Genomic DNA, 24,454 nt, shown 5'->3' with positions numbered 1-24,454 from the left:
TTTAAAAAAATGTTTTTTCCCCCAGTTTTGAAAAAAAGTTAATTTTATTAAGGTATGGTTTTAATATATAATATTTAAAAACACAACATTTCCCTATTCTTTTCCTTTGTTCTGTATATACAAAGTGGCTTCCTATGAAAAGGCTTGACTGTGTTGACAACAGCTTTGCCATGTTTAGTTACTTGCTCTCCCAACACTGTGCAAAAATGAAATCTTGCCTGGGCAATAGATCTGAATGTGACATTTGTTAGCTCTCCCAAAGGTCTGCCTCATTTTTCGAGGAAGAAAAACTATCACTGCAAATATTTGGAGTCAGGTAGATGAAATGAGGCCTCTGTGTACAGAATGAGTGAGACGCTATCAGCGACTGACTCTTCTAAACCACCTGCTCTCCTTATGAATAATGCACGAGAATACGTACTACGCACACACTCACCTCAGACGGCAATTTTACCTGCATGCCATCTGCCTGCAATGGGACCCTTACCTGCTCCCGGCGTCATCTTTGCGTGTGTGTGTGTGTGTCTTTTTTACAAGGCAAGTAACAGAGTTGTTTTTTTTTGACGCCACTTTCATAGGCACAGCTCATGTTCCTTTTTGTCACAGTAAATTACAGCATTAAAAAGGGAGAAAAAAAAACAGACTTGCTACAATTAAGAAACTGTGATTGGGATGTTTGTTTACAATGGCAAGAGCAGCTGCACACTGGTCTAATTGTGCAAATGGAAGTGGAACCGCTGAGGCCAGTTCATTTGTTGTTTGCTAATTGATTAGATTTCTCTAAATCAGAAATTGCAGTGTGTCTTTAAAACTTTTCATCTGCTGTGTCTGGGGGGTTTCATCCATGTTTTCTGGGTTTAATCGCTTTGATTCACATGACGTGCACAGCAAGCTCATTAGACACTTTGCAATTAGTCTTGTGACTGGTTAAAGGTGATGTGTGTAATTTAATAAGTTAAATAGTTTCTTTGTTCCCAGCTTAATATGCTGAAAAAAAGCTATTTAAAAATTAATTAACTAAAAGTTTGAACACACCAAGCCAATACATTGTCTTTCTGCTCTTTTTGTTTGACTGAGACATGGTAAACAGAATTATTATTGAGGGAGATGATAGATTTTTCTATTTTGTTTATGTTTGGTGCTGCATTATTTATCTAGTAAATATAGCATTGATAGGACGTTTCGAATAATAGTGCAAATTTCAAATTAATTTACATTTAAAAATTAATTTGAGATACTTTAAAAAAAAAAAAAAACTTCATCTGTTTTATCAAAGTGCCAACAATCAATCAAAGAGGCAATAATGGTCTTAGAATTCAATGCCACGTTATTTGACGACGTTTGGAACACCTTAGGATAATTAAGCAAGTTATTGTATAACAATGTTTTTTTTCTGTCATTAAAATACAGTATAACATGTGTTGTGTCTTTATATATGCATTTATAAAACAATTATAAATAATTATATACAGAGTTATAATTCATTATTAACATGAGCTTCACAGAAAGTGTTGCTTAACATTGCAGTAGTATAAAGTGACCTTGGATGAGTAGATATACTGCAAATTCCCACAGTTGGCTGTCAAACACAATTCATTATTTATTTATTTATTTTGTCCATTGCAATAGACTGTGTGATATGAGTCATCATCCATTACTGTGCTCCAGTTGTTGATTGGTTCTTCATTAGACAGCCATCATAGGACAGGTCATGTTGCAGCACTGTGACCCACAGTCGAATTACACAAAGAGCCAATTAATTGTCTCTAGGTGTGGATGACACAAAAGCTCTAGAATCTCTTTACAATCCCCAAAAATGGACAACAATATTCAGATCCAGATTTGCTGAACAGAAGGCCATACTGATGGATAATCGTGATTGTGGCAGGTGCAACACTATCTAAAATGACAAAATAAACTGACATGAGGGCATTGTTAAGAGTGATAATCCGGTTAAGCGCTGTATGTGTGTATTAAAATCAGCTGGGCCTTACTATTAATGTCTAATCGCTTTCTTTCATTCTCTTCTGCTCAGCACTAGTGTCCCAAAGCTCTAATTAACTCCTCAAGCATTATCCTCGGCCCTAGGGAAAGACTTTAAGTGCTGAATGAAAGAATATCAAAGATTAGTACCTCAATTTTTGCCATTGGCCCTATTAGCATCCATTGCGATGAAGCAGTGAGACCCCACCAATGGTGGGAATGACACATATTAATCTTACCTTGACTCTATAATGTAGCTGGAACTAAAACAACAGAAGTTTGAGTTCTATTGTGAAACACAGTTTAAAAAGCAGAAGTACATTTTGAGGATGTCAGTCTGAGACTGCATTGTCAGCACCTGGCAAAGCTCTTCAAATTGGCACCTGTTTATGCACTTCATGTCTGGCACACAGCAACCTGGGAACACACACTTGGCATCGTATGCAAATGGATGTGCTTTTATTTGCTTGCTCTGTTTGGTAGATCTCAGACCTGAATTAGCCTGTTTGATTTGGTCTGAAATCCTGGCTCACGATAAAGTTGAATTCAAGAGAGACATCTAGATGACATGCTAGATTAAACCAAACTTTCAGGCATCTGTCGTGACAGAACTGCTCCATGTTTATGCCAGGATTTTGAGTGCTCTATTTGTGGTCCATGACACGTGAGGTGATTTGGCGCAATTAGTTCTTTCTCCATTATCAACTGATTCCACTTACCGAGTGTTAGATCTTAACATGCAACATTTATGAAATTTTGTGGACTACAAAAGTAAATAATTTGTTCATAATTTTTGTGACCAATGTTAGCATGACTTAAATAAATATATAGAACAACTGATCAAATGGATTTCAGTTTAAATTAATAATAGGTTTTGCTTCAATTACAAATTATGGCAAAAGTGGTGGACTTTTTATTATTTTATATCGTTTAGTCGTGCCTCTCGAATACAAGATAATTCAGACAGTAAAACAATGTGGCTAAAAAACTCCATTTGTTATCTTTATAGGGAAACTGATTTTTCATGTCATCTTGAAGGTTGTTGAAAGCGTCTGTTAATTTAAAAATACTATTGTTTAACAGAAGAATTTGTGCTAAAACAATTCAGCAATTAGATTCAGAGCTTGGAAGAAATTGTCACAATCATTGCATCATAATAAAACAATATTGTTTAAAATGGTTTATTTAGGACAAATTCAAATTAATAGTTTTATTTTCCACCCTCATTTTTATCAAAGTAATAATTTGCAGTGATTCTTGAACTTGATAAAGCTGTTAAAAAGGCTTTATATAGGGCTTTAAAAAAATGAAGTTGAAGTTCAGTTTAGTTCATTTCAGCATGGTTTGATTTTCACTGCTGAAAGTCCAAACACTGAAGAGAAAATCCATCAATGCCTAGCTCTACAAGACCCAAACCAAGCAAGCAAGTGGTGACAGTGGCGAGGAACAAAACTTCACCAATTGACAAAAATGGAGGAGAAAAAAAACCTTAAGAGAAAAAAGGCTCAACTTCCTGTGCATAGCTGCAGTCTAGGCACCGGAGGCTGGATAATGCTGGACATCTATTGCGGAGAAACTGCATGTGTGAGTAGGTCACCAGTGAAGAACTTGTCACTGGGGTCTCTCAGGAGTCAGTCTCATGCTCTCGACTCCTCCATGACTGCCTGAGCATCTGCAGGATACTGCCTTGTCTGGGATTACGGAGACCTCATGAAGTATAGTCAGTAATAATATGCACAAATAAAGGAAAAACACAGTGGACACATATATAAATGTACGGATATGGTGTTTAAAATGAGTACATTGATAAATCAAGAAATAAAACTAATAATAATAATAATAAGTAATAATGTTAATAATTAAAGTAGCAGGTGTGGGGAAGAGAGTAGCAGTAGAAGTTGTGTTAATAACTAATAATAATAATAATAATAATAATAATAATAATAATAATAAAATAATAATACAATAATATTAATAATAATAGGTGAAGTATTAGTAATGATTATTTATAGCAACAAAGCTGAGTGGACTTCAAATAAAAATACAATTTTATTAAAAATAAAAGAAACAAAGTACTGGCTCAAAGTGAACAATCCAAGACCACAAGGATTGTTATGAATTGTGTGACTCTGTTTGTAGTGTTTCCGTGAAATGTGAGTTCTATGGAGATACACGATTTGTTTAAATCTGTTTAAATGAGCATAAAATGTCCCGATGGCTGATTTGAACTGAAAAATGTGTCCCGCTTGTCTTCTGTCAGCCTGGTCAGGACTGAAGGTCAAGGCCATGACTATCTCCAGGCTGGCCTCAGTTTTGAAGCCAGCAAGAGCATATTTGCAAAAGGTCATCTTGTTACTGTTCTTCGCTGAAAGGTTACGGAGATACGTGGGCTCGAAGAGCCAAGACAGATCACTCATTCTGCTGATTCATGTTTCACGTCATTTCAAATGTTGTGAGAGCCTCTAAACATTAGCAGATTGAGGGTGAGAAAGTGAAAACAAAAATCGTTTCAAAATGTCAGTTGTGTGGCTTAAATTATGCTTTATAATATGTCTCTGTGCATACAACGTTAAGGAAGGGATAGTGCTATCAATTGAGATTCAACTGTGTAAAGATTTACAAATCTAAATAGGTAGTAAATACCAAGATTTCAGTAAATATATTGACGTCTTTAAAATAGCCTAATAAATATAAATCTCTAAATAGTTTATATTCGCCTTTATTTTCTATTGCATTACTTTTATTTCTCCAAATTTTGATTCTTATTGTTGTTTTTGTTTTGTAATTGTTATTAATTTAAGGTCACAAGCAGTTGTGTAAGCATTTCACTGCATGTGACGACGGTAACACTTTACGATAATAGTACATGAATGATGATGTATTAATACAGTATGTCAACTTAACATTACTTTATTATGGACTAATGATGAGTTAATCTATGCGCTAATCACTTTACTTGAACTTTAACTACAACATGAGTCACATGAGTTCATGTGTGAATAATGGCTACCTTAATTACTTGTTAATAAATGATTGTTTGTTAATTAATGTATTAATTACCACATTAGTTTATGGTTAAATTAAACATCGTGAACTCTTGAGCTGTTAATATATAAATGTATCATGACTTTTAGTTTTGATACTCCCAAAATAATTTAGCAGAAAGCTGCAGATTTTTACTAAAACTGTCTGCAGAAATAGCAAAAAACATTAGCAGATTGTCTTGCCTTACTCATGAGTTCTTGTTGGTTGCTTTTATCTTAAACTTAAACATTATTCAATACATTAATTCAGAACATGTACTAACAAGTAATTACGGTGGCCATTATTTACTCATGCGGCTCATGTTGTAGTTAAAGTTAGCTCATGATTAGCGCATGCTCTAACTCATCATTAATTCATAATAAAGTCATGTTAAGTTTACATATTAATACATCTATATTCATGTACTGTTATTGTAAAGTGTTACCAATATTACTTTATATCAAATATTTTATTTATTTTTTTGTTTTCCACCACTTAGTAGGAGAGATATTGAGGACGTTTAGGAGAGACTGGAGCTAATTTTATACTTTGCTCATTGAGCTTGGAGAGAGAGAGAGCGCTGTTTACACAGGAAAGAGAAACAGAGGGGAAGAGGTGAACAGAGACATATATGCAGAGAGACAGGGAGAAACAGAGAGAGAGAGCACCACCATCACTAGATCCCTGGAGAGATCCATTTCAATCAGATGCCACTGACCAAAAAGTTGGAGGAGCTCACCTTACTGCTCTATTAAGTCGACATTCAGCATTCTACTGCTGTTGATCAAATCTTCACAAAACACAAACACATCAAAAAGCAATATGCTAAACAAAAATAATGGAAAACGATGTGAAAACTGTGTAGCCTTTTAGCATATAAGCCCTGAGACAAAAGAAAAGTTAGATCAGTTAATCCAATTGTGTGTCCTCAAATGCAGTTTTAACATATGTGATTGGAAGAAAGGGGTCTTATTATCACTTAGTACTATTTAATTTTAGTAGTTTAATTATATAGCACGTTTTTTTATAATACAAGCTTGCCCAAAGTCCTGAACACAATCAGTGCTACTGTAAGTCCTATACAGCACATACATAACTATTAAAACATAAGACAAACCCCTCAACATTAAAAAAAAACTTAAATGCTAAAGAATAAAGATGCAGTTAAGGTTTTTAAAAACAGATAAAGTTGGAGCATGTCTAATGGGCCGGAAGCTTGTTCCAGTATTTTGGGGAGATAACAGCAAAAGCCTGATCCCCACTTCGCTTACACCAAGACCTTGGTATTGAAAGAATAAACTGATCAGATGACTTTAGTGACCTACTAGGATTATATACATGTAGGAGATCTGATGATTAAGATGGTGCCAGACCATTTAAAAGCGCTGTATGTAAGTTTTTGACTCTTTTAAAACATAAAAATACCATAATATGTTTGCAGATATTTAAGAAAAATCCCAAGTGAACATATATGAAGAACATGAAGTCAGATATTCTGCTTTGAAAATATGTTTTCTGTGCTGGAACGCTTTATTTTGTTTTGATAATTTTAACAAACCCTATGCCACTTTAGCCAATTATATTCCAGCACCCTGGGTTGCCTTGGTGGTAAACAGCGTATTTCATTCATTCAGTCAAAAAGGCTCTGAAAGCGAGTGTCCGTGACCGAAATGCGACATCCGGTGGACAGTAGCAGACTCCGAAATGAGACTCAGACTTAGAGTTCCACATGAAGTTATTAATTAGCGAATAATATAAATATTATGAATGTAAACATTAGGTGAGCAGGTTACATTGTAACCGCATGTCCTAATACACTTCGTGACGAGATATGATGAGCAATCTGGCTGTTTGCGCCAGATGAAACACGACAGGAATTTAAATACAACCATTCAAAAATACAAAATATGCACTCACTCAGTCATGAAATGGTAAGGTTTGTAATCTATTTAATACATATTAACCCTCTTTAACATTATCAAATGTAGATGCTGAGTCACACATATGTGTTTAGTTGTAAAGTAAATTCAAATGGTTTATTTTATTTTCAAGATCTGAGGTGAACTATCTGCTGCTGCTTTCAGTAGTATGGCAATAAATGTAATTTAAAATGACATTCAAACTCACATTATTAGCAATTAACAGTGAATAAAGCAAATGAGGTTTGCCCGAGGTGATCATTGTCATAGTTTTCTGTTGTTCACCTGTGAGAAATAGAAGCCATTTCTAATATATCAATCTGAGGTGTGAGATTAGGACAGAAATTAATTTTAATATGGAAAATATTCCTTCTATCGGGTACGGCACCACTGTTTTTATTTACAACACAGTTTAAATCACTCCCTCCTGTCCACAATCTGGCAACCCGCACTTTTGTTTGTTTTGATGCAGGAGTGCAATACCTAATTCAACCACTGCCTAACTTACAAATTGCACCTTTAAGTATTATAAACAAAAATTAATCTTTTAAAATCAATCCGTGACCTAACAGGCAGCCAGCCCAGAAAGGAAAAAACTGTGAAAATGTGTTCATGCTTGCGAGTCCTGTCAGAAGCCTCTTGTTGCCTCTTTGTGATATTACAATCAGTGTCACTTACTGTCTGCATCGCATTTTACTTCTTAAATTTGAAAACTGAATTGGTTTTAAATCATCATTTTGAAGTAAAATAAAGGCTAAAATGAACAGATTCCACAAACCTGCTTAATAATAAGACAATTGTTTCATTAATAGTTCATAATTTAGCATTCATTAAGGTTAGCAGAAGCAATAAAGTTGTATACAATTTTAATTTAACATCTGCTTTTGCGTGCTTGACCTTTAGATTAACTTCTGTGTTCATTTTCATTCTGCATTGCTGCTTTATTTTTTGCTTAAAGTTTTGTGTTGAGAGTTACCTTAGAGTTAAACTTTTGAACCGTTTAACTCTCCAGCTAAGCCTATTATGGTGAAGCAACTCCAATTTTGGAGACTGTTTCTACCGTATGTTTTATAGTAACACGTTTTCAGCTTCAGAGTTGATGATCGTGGCATTGTGGGTAGTTTCAGGTGTCTCTCAGCAGTTGTTTGTTATTCATAAACACTCTTAGCAGGAAATATGCTAAATAAGAGGCAGTTCTGAATAGCTGGAAGCGCATCTCAAAATATACTCTCCGCATTAATGGTAAAACCTGTCTAAAACTTAACATATTCCAAAGTGCTGTGCGAGTAGAACAGCCCTTTTTGAAAAACAATGAGTTGTCCATGGAGGACTTCAAACTCAGCTCCTCTTAAAGCTGCTGAACAGTTTATTTCATGACATTATGTAGTTTTAATAACTGGTAAAGCCCCACTGTTACTGACATGCATTCTTATATTAAAACGATCATTACCAGCCTCCTAATTAGCTGTTGTTGCTTTTGTTTGTTTTTAAATGGCGACACCTCAGAAATTGTCTTCTGCATTCACACTGTTTTGAGCTCTCATGGGATTCCTTAAGTTGACACATTTCGTTAATCTTAATTGTTTGTTATCAGCCATAGGGGTAAAAATAGAAGGAGATTTGCACCTAGCATTTTGGCGCAGTTTTCCATGACTGATTTCCCATGGAACTTGACCCTTTCTCCTGATTATAGAGAGAAGAGTGATGAGGGACGGGGATGAGAAAATGAGGCAGGAGAAGATCAAGGAAGCAGAGAGAGAGAACTCCAGACAGGGGTTGGCAGGCCATACTTCATGCAAAACACAGATGAATAATGTATCCTGCCTACCTGGAGTAATACAGATCCATTTCTCTGTCTTTTTCTTCCTCCGCCTGTAATGCTGTGGACTGTAGGAGACCTTAATCAGGCAGTAAATGGCCTACTCTACTGTCTCGTATGACCCCTGAGCCAGACAGATGAACCGCGGGGTCATGTTTTGGCTGGTTAGCATGCCGTAACTATATCATCTGGACCCAGAAAGGCTTTTTGCACTGATGCCCATTCAAAATTAGCCATGTGAATTATGACCTGACATTTCTTTTTTCTTTTTTCCCAGGCAACACATATATTGTTAATATTTCATCATATTATGGTAGAAATTCACGGGTGCCTGATTTTTATTAAAAGCACAGGTCCCTGTGATTTCTGCTTTGTACCGTAGGAAACGTGGATGAAATTGCAGAATGTAATAAAAAAATGCTTTATTTATGTGGAATGTCAATGAATTTTGACTAATATTGGATGAATTAAAAGAAGAATATATACAAAACATATAATATATACACGGGCGAAGCAGTGGCGCAGTAGGTAGTGCTGTCGCCTCACATTTATACTGTCGGCTGGCGCTCAGTATCTGCGCACCTCGTGAAACGGACCAGGGTTTTATGCTTGCCATTAAGATATTTGTTTAAATGACAAGAGGGGGTTCAAAAGAGACCACCCAAAAAATCAGATAAATAAACAGAAAACTATTTCATATCATTAATATCGTTTATGTATTTTTTAAAATTATTTTTATCATTTATAATTTTATAATTTTTTTTTATTTGGGGGATTTTAAAGACTTTTATAATCATTAAAAAACTGTAATCAAACTTTATTGCATCACTTGCTTTTGTTCATATTCCGGACAGTTCTGTCTATATATTAATGAAAACAAAGGGGTCACCAATCTTATTCCTGGAGGTCCTGTGCCCTGCAGGGTTTAGCTCCAATTTGCCTCAACACATCTGCAGGGGTGTTTCAAGTATACCTAGCAAGACCTAGATTAGTTTGTTCAGGTGTGTTTGATTAGGGTTGGAGCTAGTACACCTACTAAAAATACTGATGTTTTTATTTTTATCTATTTTTTTTTTAGCCTACTCCATAATTCACACATTAATGTCTGGCTAGTGTCCTGTATTTAGATCCTAAAAAGGCAATAACAGTACAACATTTGTGTCCATTATCACCAATAAAGTCCAGGAAAATTGGGTAGTATGTTGTAAATGTTGTTCAATTATTCTTTTTCAGTAATCAAAGAAATAGTTTGTTCCTCAATTAAATTTTTGTAACTATTAAATTCATTTAAATTTAAAATGAATGGTGAAAAAAACATATTTCTGTAATTGTGTACTAAAACCACCTGGGTCTCCACTTTTTGCCGTGGCCTCTTTTGGCTTTTATAAACTTATCCCTTAGGTTTTTCCAAACTTTTCCAAATCTTTGAAACTTTTTTATAATCTGCTAATATGCTAGCATTTTTGGCTATATCACCGACTTGTAAATTAAATTTTTTAGTAAATCATGGCAAAATCGCCCATAACTCAAATTTTGTACATTCTTATCATAAGTTAACTTAGCCTAGTGGTTAAGTGAATCAACCTGAGTTTGATTTCCAGCCTTTGTCGATGCGTCGTTGCATTCTCTACTCACCATGATTTTCTGTCAATACTCCCCATTGTCCTATTAAAATAAAAAATAATAATAATAAAAATAAATGAGTTATTTAATTAACTTACTAATTTCTGAGTCTCATAATTTGCATTATACCCCCATGTGTCTGCATTACAGCACAATAATACCTTTACTAACAATAATTATGACTGTAGCTGCAACTGTTTCTCTCTCGCTAAAACAACTGCGGAAATTAAATAAATCCCAAATCGACACCTCTTCAGTCTGTGTGTGTGTGTGTGTGTGTGTGTAATGTGATTGCCAGAAGCACGAAAAAGAAATAAGCACCACAGCTGGCCGATGTGCTGTTCTGTCAGGAAGCCTGTGGAGAGGCCCTTAGCAACTCTCTATCTCTCTCGCTCTCTCTCTCTCACTCACTCACTCATCTTGTCCTCCAGCTTCTCTTATGAAAGCTACACCATATCTGGACAGGCCCTCAAAATCAGTCTAATTGTGTCATGCTGCAATTAGCAGCAAATAAAAAAAGATGCAAAATCTGCAGTTGAATCAAACAACATACCCGTCGATCTTTATTTCTTTCATCAGCCACCAATCTGTGCCAACCGCGTCCTAATCATGCGCTAAATAACATCCATTGCATTTTAATCCATTACGTCTGCGAGTGTTGCTTGCTATTTTCAAAGTTTTCTCTTCAGAAATTGACTTCAGACTCTGGGTAGGACGTGGAAGTTCTCTTCCATCCTCTCGTCGTCCGTTACCTCTGTGAGAGTCATCGCTTCTTCACTTTAAATAAATACAGATTATTCATCTATCATGTCCTTTCCAGGGTTGTCTCTCTATATATGTACGTGCGTGTGCGTGTGTGTGTGTGTGTGTGTGTGTGTGTGTGTGTGTGTGTGTGTGTGTGTGTGTGTGTGTGTGTGTGTGTGTGTGTGTGTGTGTGTGTGTAGTTTTTCATTAGCTCCCCTATGAGTCCCTTCCCCGCACAAGGTGATCTGTTATTGCCTGTCTAACCCTGGGGTGCCGTGATGGATGTCACTTTGTGAATTATTTCTCACTGAGCTAAACCTTTATTCAGTTCTCTGCTTAGAGTGCCTCATGAGTGACCCTTATCTGTTGTCTTTAGATGCTTGTGGGATGTTCTTTGAAGAGATTATTTTGGCTTGGGGTATAGTGATGTGCTGCTGTTGGACACTGAAAACTTTGAAGAAGAATGTTGTGATGTCATTTTTATGACATTTTTGTAGATATGAAATGCCCAGTCCACTGAGATTGTTTTTGTACAATTATTTTATTTTTATTATTTTTGTTTTATTTGATCTTATTTTTTTCATTTTAATTTATTTTTTATTTTTTTATTTTATTTTATTTTTCTATTTTTTATTTTTATTATATCTTTAATTTATTTAGATTTATTTTAATTATTTGATTTTTTGTTAAAATATTTATTTTGTATTTTTAGTCATTATTTTTAATTATATTTTAATGTTTATTTGTTTTTGTGTAGTCGATTGTTTATTTTTTCCTTGTTTCTTTCTCTTGTTTCGGTTTTTGTTTGTTGTTTTAGTTTTCTGTTGAATAAAAAACATTTAATATTTCCTATTTTTTGTTTACAAGTATCATTATTATTATTAGAATTTGTAAACATAAAAAGCATAAAATAGTTCTCTGGTTAGTGTTTTATATACTATAATATCCTTATAATAATAATAAAGGACATATTAGAAAAAAATACCTTTAAAATTAATTATTATATTATTAACCTTTCAAAATAACACTTAATTTAATTGAATGTAATATCAATTTATTTTGGCCATTGTCAAATTACATTTTAATAATCATTAATTCGTTCATTTTCTTTTTGCCTTATTCCCTTTATTAATCCATGGCCGCCACAGCCAACTTATCCAGCACGTTTTTACTCAGCGGATGCCCTTCCAGCCGCAACCCATCTCCGGGAAACATCCACACACACACACACTCATTCACACACATACACTTAGGTCAATTTAGCTTACCCAATTCACCTGTACTGCATGTCTTTGGACTGTGGGGAAAACCGGAGCACCCGGAGGAAACCCATGCGAACGCAGGGAGAACATGCAAACTCCACACAGAAACGCCAATTGACCCAGCTGAGGCTCGAACCAGTGACCTTCTTGCTGTGAGGTGCACTACCAACTGCCCCGCTGCGTCACCCATTTTAATAATAATAATAATAATAATATATATATATATATATATATATATATATATATATATATATATATATATATATATATATATATATATATATATATATATATATATATATATGTGTGTGTGTGTGTGTGTGTGTGTGTGTGTGTGTGTGTGTATATATTATAGGTTATATTTAAAAACATGTTCTTACTTCTTTAGAGTGGCCACTCATGGCAGTAATGCGCTTTTTCAAAATTTGAACCAAGCTACAGATGTTGCCATTAAATACATGTTAGTGCTGCAATTTGTCTTACACACAACCACTTTTCCATTATCGGACCAGTGCAAGCAAACGCCATTGTTAGCCAAGGTCACAAGTTCCATCATTATAATAAACAGATATTGGGGGGGGGGGGGGGGGAGACAAAGCAACTGGACAGTTTACAATATTCTATAAAACACCTTATAGGCAAGGGGTCTTTGTTATGTTGCTTTAGATCACCCGTATGTTTTGTTTTTAAATTTAAAGACTTTGCATAAAATAATAAAGTTTTAATTTAATAATTGACACCTGTTCTGTGTCATCCTTGATGTTTCAATAGCACATAATAATCTTTACTCCACATGTCTGAGCTCTGCCTACAAAAAAACTGGCTCCATTCTGTTGCTCGATTTTTGTTACTCAGGGAAGTTCTGTGAAAAAGAAAATCACCTCGCCTTTCAGCAGTGATGAATACTTGACACTGTTTAAGATAGGAAATAGCCTCATGGAAGCACTTTAACAGCACCTACCATGTCAGTGCTGACTTGGCAGGCAAGAAACGAAATTTTTTTCTGATTTCTGATGAGTCCTCAATTCCTTTAGCATCACCAGAAAAAAGGGCTCATACAACAACATCCGCTTATTGTCATTTAGTTGCCTTTAAAAACAGACCTGGATCTTTATTCACAGACCTTATGCCGGTCATGAAGGCAGGAGTTCAGCAGTTCCCTGCTCTCCTCATGTGGTTCTGACTCCATTATGATTTAGTATCGAATGATGCAAGTAACTTTTCTGTACTTTTCACCCATGTTTGAATGAGAATAGCCCTCTTTGACTCTGATTTCTAAAGCAACTCTTACAGCTGCCAAACCACAAGATCTAGGCTTCAGCAATGCATTATTATAGCCAGAGGTTATGCTGCAAATAATCATTATCTGTCACTTTGACTGACTGCGTTGTAGATTTTCCATCATTCTCTATTTATAACTGTCAGTAAAGCATTGTATTGTTTGGTCTTTTTATGTAACATTAATATTACAAGATCCGTCTTATGTGTTTTGATTCTTTTTCTTGATTCTGTCTGTTCATTGCTTGAAGTTGAGTGATAAAGGTTGAATGCTCCATATGCTGCTTTGCTTGTGACTGTCTCTCACCTAAGTCGGTCTGTCTCTTCCAGGAGCCCAAGGCCAGGTCCCCTTAGTCCAGAACATGACTGTGACAGAAGGAGGGACAGCCAACTTGACCTGCCGTGTGGAACACAATGACAACACCTCCCTCCAGTGGTCGAACCCTGCACAACAGACACTCTTCTTTGGGGACAAGAAAGGTGAGGGAGTGAGTGAGTGATGGCCACTGAACTCACAGGGATTCATATCTTTGTCTTGGGTGTTATCAGGTGGATAAGGGACCTCAGCTAAATGAGATTTTTAATGGAGGAACGTTAAGGGTTTGTTGTTGTTGTTTTTTGCTGGTGCTCAGATGGATTGCGGTGGCAGATTACTAGCAGCTTTGATTTGCAGTATGAACTGTGTGACTTCTGGTCTAATACATAGTGAGGTGTTATTTAAAAGTTTCATGAAATTAAAATAACGTTTATTAGATGTAACATCAGTATGTTAGTTTTAAGAATGTTTATAAGCTAGTGTGCTCCGAAATTTGCATTCATAAGGTATGAACCTGATATAAAGACAAATGGATCTACATGTGTGCTTATACACTTTTATAACCTACATGGATCAATGTTTTTTTTTTTCACGTTATCTCATTCAGTTTCTCATCAAATCTTGACCATTCAAGTGCTCTCTAATATCTGACATGTCCCGCCCCGTTCTTCTCATTTGTTTTTCATTTGATGTACTTGAGCTCAATCACTTTAATTGGCTGAGCGGTGATAAAAAACAAATGCTATTGGCTGTTTGTTTTTTTAAAACAAAAGTCTCACTCTGTCTTCATATTTCAATTGAGATTACAATTTAGTATAAAAATGCACATTTCAAGGCACTTCTTGGGCATTTAAGGCATCATAGGTGCACAAAGCTTCATTAATCATATTAATTAATTAATTATATTAATCAGCCTTATTTTGATCCATAAAACAGCATGAGTTTTATCTGTTGAAAAAAAAGAGATGTTTTTAAGAATGTTCGTGTCCATACAGTTGATGGTAACCACTGACATGCATAGTATTTTTTTTTTTTTTGAATATGAATGAAATTCAAAATGGAAAACAAAAGATGGGTCCCACACCGCATACTTATGCACTATTCTATGCCATTTTGTAGTATAAATAGTGTAAGTAGTGTGTTTACACTGAAAACTCTGATGATGCGCTCATTTAACTGGTAAAATAGTGTAGAATGATGGACACTTCACACACTCAATGACTGCATCTTTGCTCACTTAGCTGAAGGGGCGGATTTCAAAGAATGATTTCAAGATGATGATTGAGCTACAAATAAATAAATTAATTAATCATTAAAAAAACTGTATGTATTTAGTTACAAAATAAATAGATACACATAAAATATCACCCTGGACTACAAAACCATCCTTAAGTTGCACAGTTTTTTTTGGCCTTAGCCGAAAAGAGTGTGGGTTAACATTTTATATTATAGTTTTATGCTAAAAACCACTTTATTTTCAATTCAAGATCATGTTGTATTAATACATTTAGTAAAATGTTTACTGAAAATATATGAAAACATATATTGCGTGGAGCTAAATTTTTACAACTTTAAAAGTGATTTTTACAATGTTTACAATTTTTAAACCCTCCCAGGTTTTTAAATATTTGTATGTCAGCCATTCATTGTTCTGTACAGTGGCCGAGAGAGCTTAACGTGCTGCAATTTAAGAAAACATGTGCAAATACAAAAAACAGCATCAAATTGAGAAAAGATTTTCATCTGCTTGACAGCACACGTGCAACACAAACACATTTTTAAAAAACTATCTGCATTTTCTCACAACGCAAACAAATTAATAAAACGTGCTGCATTTTCTCACAACACAAACAATATGCGAAAACACACTGCATTTTCTCACAACACTTTCAAATAACACAAAACACAGCGGAAATGTTTCAAGGAGACCCTTATAAAACATGTTAAATGTTGAATGTTAAAATGTTGATGTTAAAATAAACAAACAAAAACTCACTTTTCAAAGATCACCTACAACTTCATTGAGCAATAGTCACAGCACATCGGCGTCCGTTACGTTTTTGGGTCCACTTGAAACATTTCTGTTGTATTCCCTTGTTTTTGTGTTGGGAAAAAAATGCAGCACGTTTTCGTAAATTGTTTGTGTTGTGACAAAATGCAGCACGTTTTATTTAGTTGTTTGTGTTGTGGGAAAATGCAGCACATTTTTATGTGTATGTGTTGTGAGGATTAGCAGCATCTGTACTGTCAAACAGATCAAGATCTGCAACACGTTAAGTTCTCTTAGCCACCGTAGTCCTCTTCTAACAATCCATACATCAATGGAAACTAAATAAATGGTGGCTCAGTGCTAAGCACTGCCTCCTCACAGCAAGAAGGTTGCTGGTTCAAGTCTCAGCTGGACCAGTTGGCATGTTCTCCCTGTGTTTGTGTGGGTTTCCTCTGGGTGCTCCGGTTTCCCCCCACTCCAAAGACATGCGCTATAGGTGTATTGAATAAGCTAAATTGGCCATAGTGTATGCATATGTGTGTAAATGGGTGTTTCCCAGTACTGGGGCATCCTCTGTGTTAAACGTATTCCAGAATAGTTGACGGTTCATTCCGCTGTAGCAACCCCTGATAAATCAGGGACTAAGTTGAAGGAAAATGAATAAATGAATGAATGAATGAATGAATGAATGAATGAATGAATGAATGAATGAATGAATGAATGAATGAAAACCCATCATGTCAGAAAATGTATGAACATCTTGATCAAGGATGACAACAAAAACATGAGAAGAATCAGCATTAAATCTAATTCAATCTAAAAATTCAATCAGCAGGTGTAATTTGAAATCTGAATGTTATTCTCTCACTGCCTTGCTTGTGAAATAATTTTGAGTTTGATCATTTCCAATTCATCTGTAGCTGACGGTGAGCAGAATTGTATCTAAAGATGGCAGACACAGTATCCAGTGTAGAAACTCACTATAGGTTTTTGGAAGAAAGCCACAGAATCACATCTGCATGTACAAAGATTTACAGCATCATCTCATTGTGTTGGCTAAAGACTGAATACATCATCTGGATGTTCTTCCACGCGGGGCTGGATGTTGTAAAATGGCTTTGTGTTCACCTGTTGTATGATTGGTGGGCAATAAATCCCTGTAGAGAATCAATATTGGTCGGAGCAAAGCTTTATAAGACACACTTTTCCCCGTAAACACCCTTAATCAAGAGCAGACGCAAAATCAACAAGCCGACAATCTCCCGGACTCCCACACACATAAGAGTGCATAGACGCACATACACTGGAAAAGTGGGACAGCAGCTTGATTAATGTTGCGGAATACTAACAGATTACATTTGATAAATGAGGTATGGGAGGTGAGCCATTTAAAGGACTCTCCACTGCGGCGTTAAAGATATCTACTGTTCCCAGATCAGATCAATACAGAGCAGGAGCGTTATCACAGGCTCGGCAAATGCCCCGTTCATTATGTCAGCAGAGCTTTTCGCGTGAAAGTAATCATGGGACGTATTCGATACACCCGGCGGATTGGATTTTATAATGATATTGTGGCGCTCCATATCTGGAGAATTCCCCGGGTTGTTTGTACGGAGATAATAAATGTCCTTTGATTTATAAAAGATCCATGTGTCAAAGATAGCTTAGTGCTTTCTGGCCCACACAGACTCAGACATGTATGGTGTGATCAAAGAATACGTGGAAGCAGAATAACAATTAGCTTTGAGCGGCTGATTTTATGCCTTGAGATGATGACTGCGTTCAGAGGCAGCTGACTTCCATCTCTACGTTGAGTCACTTTTTGCAGTCTCAAATGTGAAAGCCAAAGAAGCGAAGGTTTCCTTATTTTAGAAAAATAAAAATAAAGAGATCATTTAACATTAAGGAGATCATCCAGAGGGGGAGAAAATGCTGTCATCATTTGATCGTCTTCAAGTCGTAGAACTGTGTTTTTCTTCCTGCTGCATGTGATATCATTGTGCTTGTAGTTTGATGTGCTTAGAAGTTTTCAACGACAATCAGGTGGTACACTGACAAAAATGGTTCATCGCAAACTGTTGCAAACAATTTATATAAGCTGAATTAAAAGAAACAAATTATGTTGAACATTACTAAATTTAATTTGTTTGTTAAAACTCTGCACCAATCCGCATGTCAATCTCACATTCCATCCTTAGATACATCCCCCTAGATACTTGAACTCCTCCACCTTAGATATAGGCTTTCCTCCATCCTGGTGCAGCGGCAGCAGTACTGTGTGCGATGTACCTGTCTGTGGTGGTAAAGAAGAAGCTGAGCCGAAAGGCAAAGCTCTCGATTTACCTGTCAATCTACATTCCTACTCTCACCTATGGTCATCATGAGCTTTGGGTCATGACCGAAAGGACAAGTTATTGAAGTCCTTGGGGAAGGACGTGGGGAAGAGGGAAGTCTGAGGTTTTCTACTAAGACTCCCACATAGCAACATTTCTTTGACCCAGTTCTGGCCCACACAACCAGCTTTTGGTGGGCCCGCCTGCCGCAATGAATTACTGTACATGACTGGACCAAGTCTGGTTTTCATACAAAGGCCAAACATGGGCCATATCTGGGCCTAGTCTCAGCCAAGTTAATAACCCATAACTCGACCTGAACTGAGCCAGCTCTGGCCCATGTTTGGCCATAGTCTGGAAGCGTGGGGGGTGTACTCAAATATGCTGAGCATTACAAATAGTTCACAACCACTTAACTTAAAACATTTTAGTAAATCCAATGAATCATTTTTTTTTTCAGTGTACTGTAGTACAAGCTTTTCTATACTCAGATTGTATTCTACTGTTTAATCACCTTGGATAAAAAAAAAATGATTAATTTAGTTGATTTTATGGACATTAAGTTAGAAATGCACTCAAGAAACACAGAATTCAAATTTAAGGGGATTTAAGTAAAATGCTGGTAAATTCCTCACCCTTGGACCATTCAAGATCACTTTCCTAATTCATTAAAGAAGATTTTTAGATGAAGCGTTGGCCCTTGATGACTCATAAAATACAACAGCTTGGGGTGGCCATTGGTCTTTAAAAAGTCTTAAAATTATTTTAAGACCTTAAAAAGTGTTAAAAAGTCTTGAGGTCCAGTTCAATACAGTGTCTAAAATTTGCTGGTCAGGTTACCACAATTATTGAGTCTGATAGACCCAATGACGTTTTTCAATCATTAGACTGATAGATGGAGTTTTAATTTCCCCTACAGTAGTTATTACGTTATCAGAGAGGACTGAGGTAGCAGATTAAATCACAGTGATGGAATGTGCCGAAGTGCCGAAAACATGATGTATTTGAATGTAATGTAGTTTCTACTATCAAAAATCTCACTGGCAGAACATGAGTGAAGTCGATTAGTGAGGTACTGTACCAAAATAAATGTGTGCAAAATTCTATGTCTGATAAGAAAACCTATGCTAGTCATGTTCCTATGAAATAACAAATAAACCAATTGACTGAAGCAATACACTATTAAGTTTTATTTTGATTTTAGGAAATACTAATATGGTTCCGTGGACTGAGTCCATCTTTTCCATAGCAAGGCAATTCATAAAAAAGGGTCAATTGTTTTTAAAATTGTTTTTATGTGTACAATTTTATTTGGCTTGTCTTGACACATTACTTAAAAGATGTGGCTAAAAATAAGTATTTTAAATGTTTATGGTAGGACCTGATCAAATTTTGGCAGGACAAATGAAAATCTATCAACCAGGTCAAAAGGAAAAAATGCTTTGCAATGAGCCCTTATGATAACACTTAAGTTTAATACTAATTCCTATTCTTAACCATACTGTCTGTAGGTTCCATGGTGTAATAGTTAGAAATCTGCACTTTAAATTCAGTGATCCAAGTTGAAATCTTGGGCGGCACTGTGACTCAATGGTTAGTACTGTCGCCTTACAGCAAAAAGGTCCCTGGTTTGAATTTGGCTGGGCATTTCTGTGTGGAGTTTTTTTTATGTTTTCCCTTTGTTCACGTGGGTTTCTTCCAGGTGCTCCAATTTCCCTCACAGTCCAAAGACATGAGCTAGGTGAATTAGGTAAACAACATTGACCTTAGTGTATTAGAGTGTGTGTGTGCAAATGTGAGAGTTATGGGTGTTTACCAGTTCTGGATTGCACCTGGAATTATATATATATATATATATATAATTTTATTTTATTTTATTTATTTTTACTTGTTAAACTTTGTAGACACCCTTCAGCAACCTGTACTTTTAGAGTAGTAAAAAAACAAACAAAACAAAATTAATACATGTACAGTAACTCCTGACGATATATTGAGGTCTTCAATCTATCTGTGCAAGAAACTGAACATTATTAACACTCTTATTTCAAGCTTATATTTCTGCGAATCAATAATTCAATTCACCTTTATTTTATAGCGCTTTTACAACAACTTGGTGATTGAAGTAATGTCAAGTTATATTAACTTAAGATCTTTAGTAATGGCAACAGTGGGGTTTACAGTGTAGCCACGTATTAATCTAGTTTTGTCTGTATTATACGGTATTATTGTAATTAATTTTATACTGTCACTTTAAAAAAAGTTTTGCTTTCAGTCTTGTGGGTGGAAATGACACAACTTCTAAACTTCTATATCTTCATCTGTTGTTATTCCACCCTCATCATTAAATCACGGTCTTCTTTGTGTAACATTCCACAGCTGTGTAATTTACCTTGTCACCTTTGGCCAGCTTTCATCCACACCTGCCTGTTTTTCAGCATTGCTCTATACTTAATGTGCGCAGTTCTGCTCTCATACTGCACCAGCTCAGCGTTTCCCACAATTACATTCTTCTGAAGATAGTTCAGAGATTGGTCATGCGGCACCTTTGAGGACATCCATGTGTGTTTTTAACCATGCAGTGGAGGTGGAATGTTTGGATATTCTGTATTGACTGCAACAAAGAGTATAAATCAAGTCACTCGACCACATTTCATGACAGTGCAATGGCTTAATTATTAACACCACAAGCTCCAGATCCCACTGAAAAGTTTCACATTTGGGAAACAGTGTAATAAGAAACACATCAAGAGGTGGCGATAGCAAAGGGTTGTGAAATCCGGCTGATACGGATGGCGTCTGTTTTGATTTAGAGCTTGGTGCAATGTAGCTGAACCAGGAGGAAATGTCTCTAGTTTGTCTGCCAGTCAATGGTTGAATAGTTTATCTCCACAAGCTGTCAGTATATCCGGTCCCGGTCTTGACAGAAAATATCAATCACTCAGTTACTCGCAAATTTAATTGCCAATTACAGCATGTAGATTAAAACACTACTGTCGTGTTTCAGTTTAGCATTTTCTGAACAAAAGAAATTATTCTTTGACTACTAAAATTAATGTTTGGTGCAAACTAATTGTGGAAATTAAAATATTAATTTGAATGAATGTCTGTTAATGCACCTGTTTAGAACCTTCATATGCCACTAGTTTTGTAAATAAGAAAGGGCTGAATGATTTCAGAATTTCTTTGTCTTAGTTCATTTATTCTTTTAATTATTCAATTATTCATTCATTTAGTCAAAATTCGTGTAAAAAGTTTGGCCATTTTTATATGCCAATATTGCTTTTAAAATAATATTTAGAAGAATAAATATTGCTACTGTTTTAGAATGTTCAGTTGAATGCCAAATTGTTAAAACTCCAAACTTTTTTAAACCCAATAGTTTCATAACTATCATTTCTAATAATACATTTCCTTTGTCATGATGGCAGCACATAAAAGTTTACTAGTTATTTTGCAAGATACAAGTATACAGCTATTATAAAGTGCAATTTAAAGGCTTGGTAACACTTTATTTTGATGATCCAGTTGAGTATTAGTAGACTGTCTGCTTGATATCTGCTGATACTGCTCCTTCAACAGACATTTAACTGGCTATAAGAAACTTTGTACATATCAACTTGCATTAACCCTAATACCAACCCTAACCCCAATCTAACAGTCTACTTATAATCTAATGAGAAATAGTTGGCATGTAGAAGTAATGTAACTTAAATTCAACAAACGGATCATCAAAATAAAGTATGAACAAAGGCTTAACTTGGTTAATTAAGTTAAGCAAGTTAGACTAAATACCATGTCATTAGACAACAGTGATTTTTTTCTAAAGCCAATAGTGTTCTGTAGAAATTAAATCTGTGTTTCAAACTGCTCCCGTATGAGCTTTTGTTTGTCTACCAAAATAGTTTGTTTTGGAAAATCTATTGAAAAGATAATGTCGATAAATGACTTTATTCAGCTTGTGTGTTGCATTTAATCTAATTAAAGTCAAGTGCAAAACTGTATCTCTTCTCAACAGGGAAAACCAGCAACAACCAAAAAATGCATAATTATAAAGTGTCATGGCTTTGCAATCAAAGAATGTCATTCAAATAGAAGTCAATGGGGCAACACAAGTTACTAATATAATGAAAGGGTTGAAAATGTGCGTGTTTTGTTGAGTTTTTGTTGAATTTTTGTTGAAATGTGTGTTAGAATAAGATTTGTCACCAAAAATTCCATTTGCTGATGAAAAAAATATTACTTAGGGCAGCTAGTAATATTGACAATAAAAGCATTTTTAACAAATAAAAGAAATAAGGCAAAAGGAATAGACTTTCACCAATTGAAAAAAAAAATGTAAGAAAAAATACTGTAAAAATGTCTTTACTTTGGTAAACATCCCTTGGGAATTATTTGAAAAATAATTACAACTTCACAGGCGTCACTAGATTGCCTTCAACTGTATGTATCAATATAGGCTCATTCTGAAAAACGTAGCACTATATACGTTTCTGGAGATTGCACGTACGTATAGCTGCATTTCATCTTTAAAACAAAGGCTACGGAGCGTTTGATCTCATTCTTTTCTCGCTGACCAGCTGACTGCTTACCTCCATGTGGACAGCTTGGCTGCTGTTATCAGTTTGCCCGGTAGCTCAACATGTACTGTACTTCGGCGTACTTCAGACGCAGGCGGGTGATGACCACGACAGTGGGGTTCGAGTCTGGTAAAGAACAGTTCCAGGAAGCAGGTACGACAAAAACAAGACAAAAACAGAAAACAAAAAATAAAATAAGCAATTAAATAACAGGGTAAAAATGTGGTAAAATCTAATAATATGGTAAAAATCAGGCTGCCGTAAAGGCTTTTCTTTTTCTGGATTGCTTTTTAAAACTCTGTTTTTGGGATTAGGAAAGGAGTGGGCGGGTCAGTCGGTGCTTTTTAAAACACTATTGGTTGGGTGTAGGTCAGGGGGAGTGTGGGGGAGATCGCTCAGTTGGTCAGTCAGTCAGTCAGTCAGTCAACAATGGCCTCTGGTGGGTTAACCTGAGAACAGCAGATGCGAATGGCACTCGTAAGAGAAATTTTTAGATCTAAAAAAGCATACACAACGACCTCTTGTGGATTTGTGAAAACAAAAACTGCAAAAAAAAAAAAAAAAAACATACCTCCTGAGATATATATTGCTCTCCAGAAATGTATATAGGGGTATACAGTACGTAATCAGAATGAGCCTAGGTTGGTACTGTATGTATATATAAATGCCAAACATATAACTTAAATTAAATTACGGATTCCTAACACAACATTCTCATTTCAATGCATTCTGGGATCTAGAATCCCTTGGCCAATTTCACTTAAAGCCAGTGAAAATTATAAATGTACTTTCAACACAAATGATTTAAGTAAACATCTACTTCACAATTTTAAGTGACTATGATTTTTTTTTCCAACACGCTAAAAGGAAAGTAATTTTTCATTTTTGGGTTGAACTTAAATATTTTTATATTTTGTTTTATATGTTCTCTATATGTTCTCATATAGAAGATGTGACTTAAGCACACAATACTGAGCGGTATAATATGGTGTAAACAAAGGGAACAACTTGCATAGTTTTATTTGACAAGTCTTCTAAATCTATAGAGGCAATTGTTACAATGAAAGCAGTGAATCATGAATAAAGTTTAGTTTTTTTTAATCTGTGAGCGTTCCAGATTACCACCCATGGTACATCATTAGTTCTGCAGCAGCAATACTATGTGGATAAAGAAATTAAAAATGCCATAATGATAATATGATACATTACTACTTGTATATTAAGATAAACACTTTTCATAGACTCGATGATGATGTGTTTCCACAGTTATTAAAGACTCATTAAAATTTATAACACTTCAGGCAAGTAAATAGTAAGTAATTGTTCATTTTTGGGGTGAACTATCCCTTTAACATAATACATAGTTTTGTATTTTATTTTTATATAAAAATATGTTTAATATTGCCTTGGCATTACATTAAATAAATTAAATGTAATGATAAATAAATTAAATTAAATTTTGCAATTAAATTTTTGCAAAAACTTAAAATAAAATTATAGAAGATTTTCATCTAAAACTTTGGTCCATTATGGTTCATAAAATCTAAGTCAATGGGCAAAACTAAGGAAATCCCATTACCTCTGTC

General features: G+C 35.3%; 1 protein-coding gene across 22 annotated transcripts in view; it reads left to right on the top strand.

Annotated features, from left to right (window-relative positions):
- cadm2a (cell adhesion molecule 2a) overlaps positions 1-24,454 on the top strand; it is an 877,490-nt gene that overhangs the window by 719,385 nt on the left and 133,651 nt on the right. For 19 of the 22 annotated variants that reach the window (XR_012385992.1, XR_012385990.1, XR_012385993.1 and 16 more), the window contains 1 exon segment: positions 13,983-14,132. Coding sequence is in view for 18 of the 22 variants with exons in the window: in XM_073914196.1 (XP_073770297.1) it covers positions 13,983-14,132 (150 nt within the window). In the remaining 4 variants the exon portion in view is untranslated. 22 annotated transcript variants of the gene reach the window in all.

The sequence above is a fragment of the Danio rerio genome, chromosome 10 (assembly GCF_049306965.1).
Source record: "Danio rerio strain Tuebingen ecotype United States chromosome 10, GRCz12tu, whole genome shotgun sequence".
Taxonomy (NCBI): Eukaryota; Metazoa; Chordata; class Actinopteri; order Cypriniformes; family Danionidae; genus Danio; species Danio rerio.
This window is presented reverse-complemented; position numbering and strand designations above follow the sequence as displayed.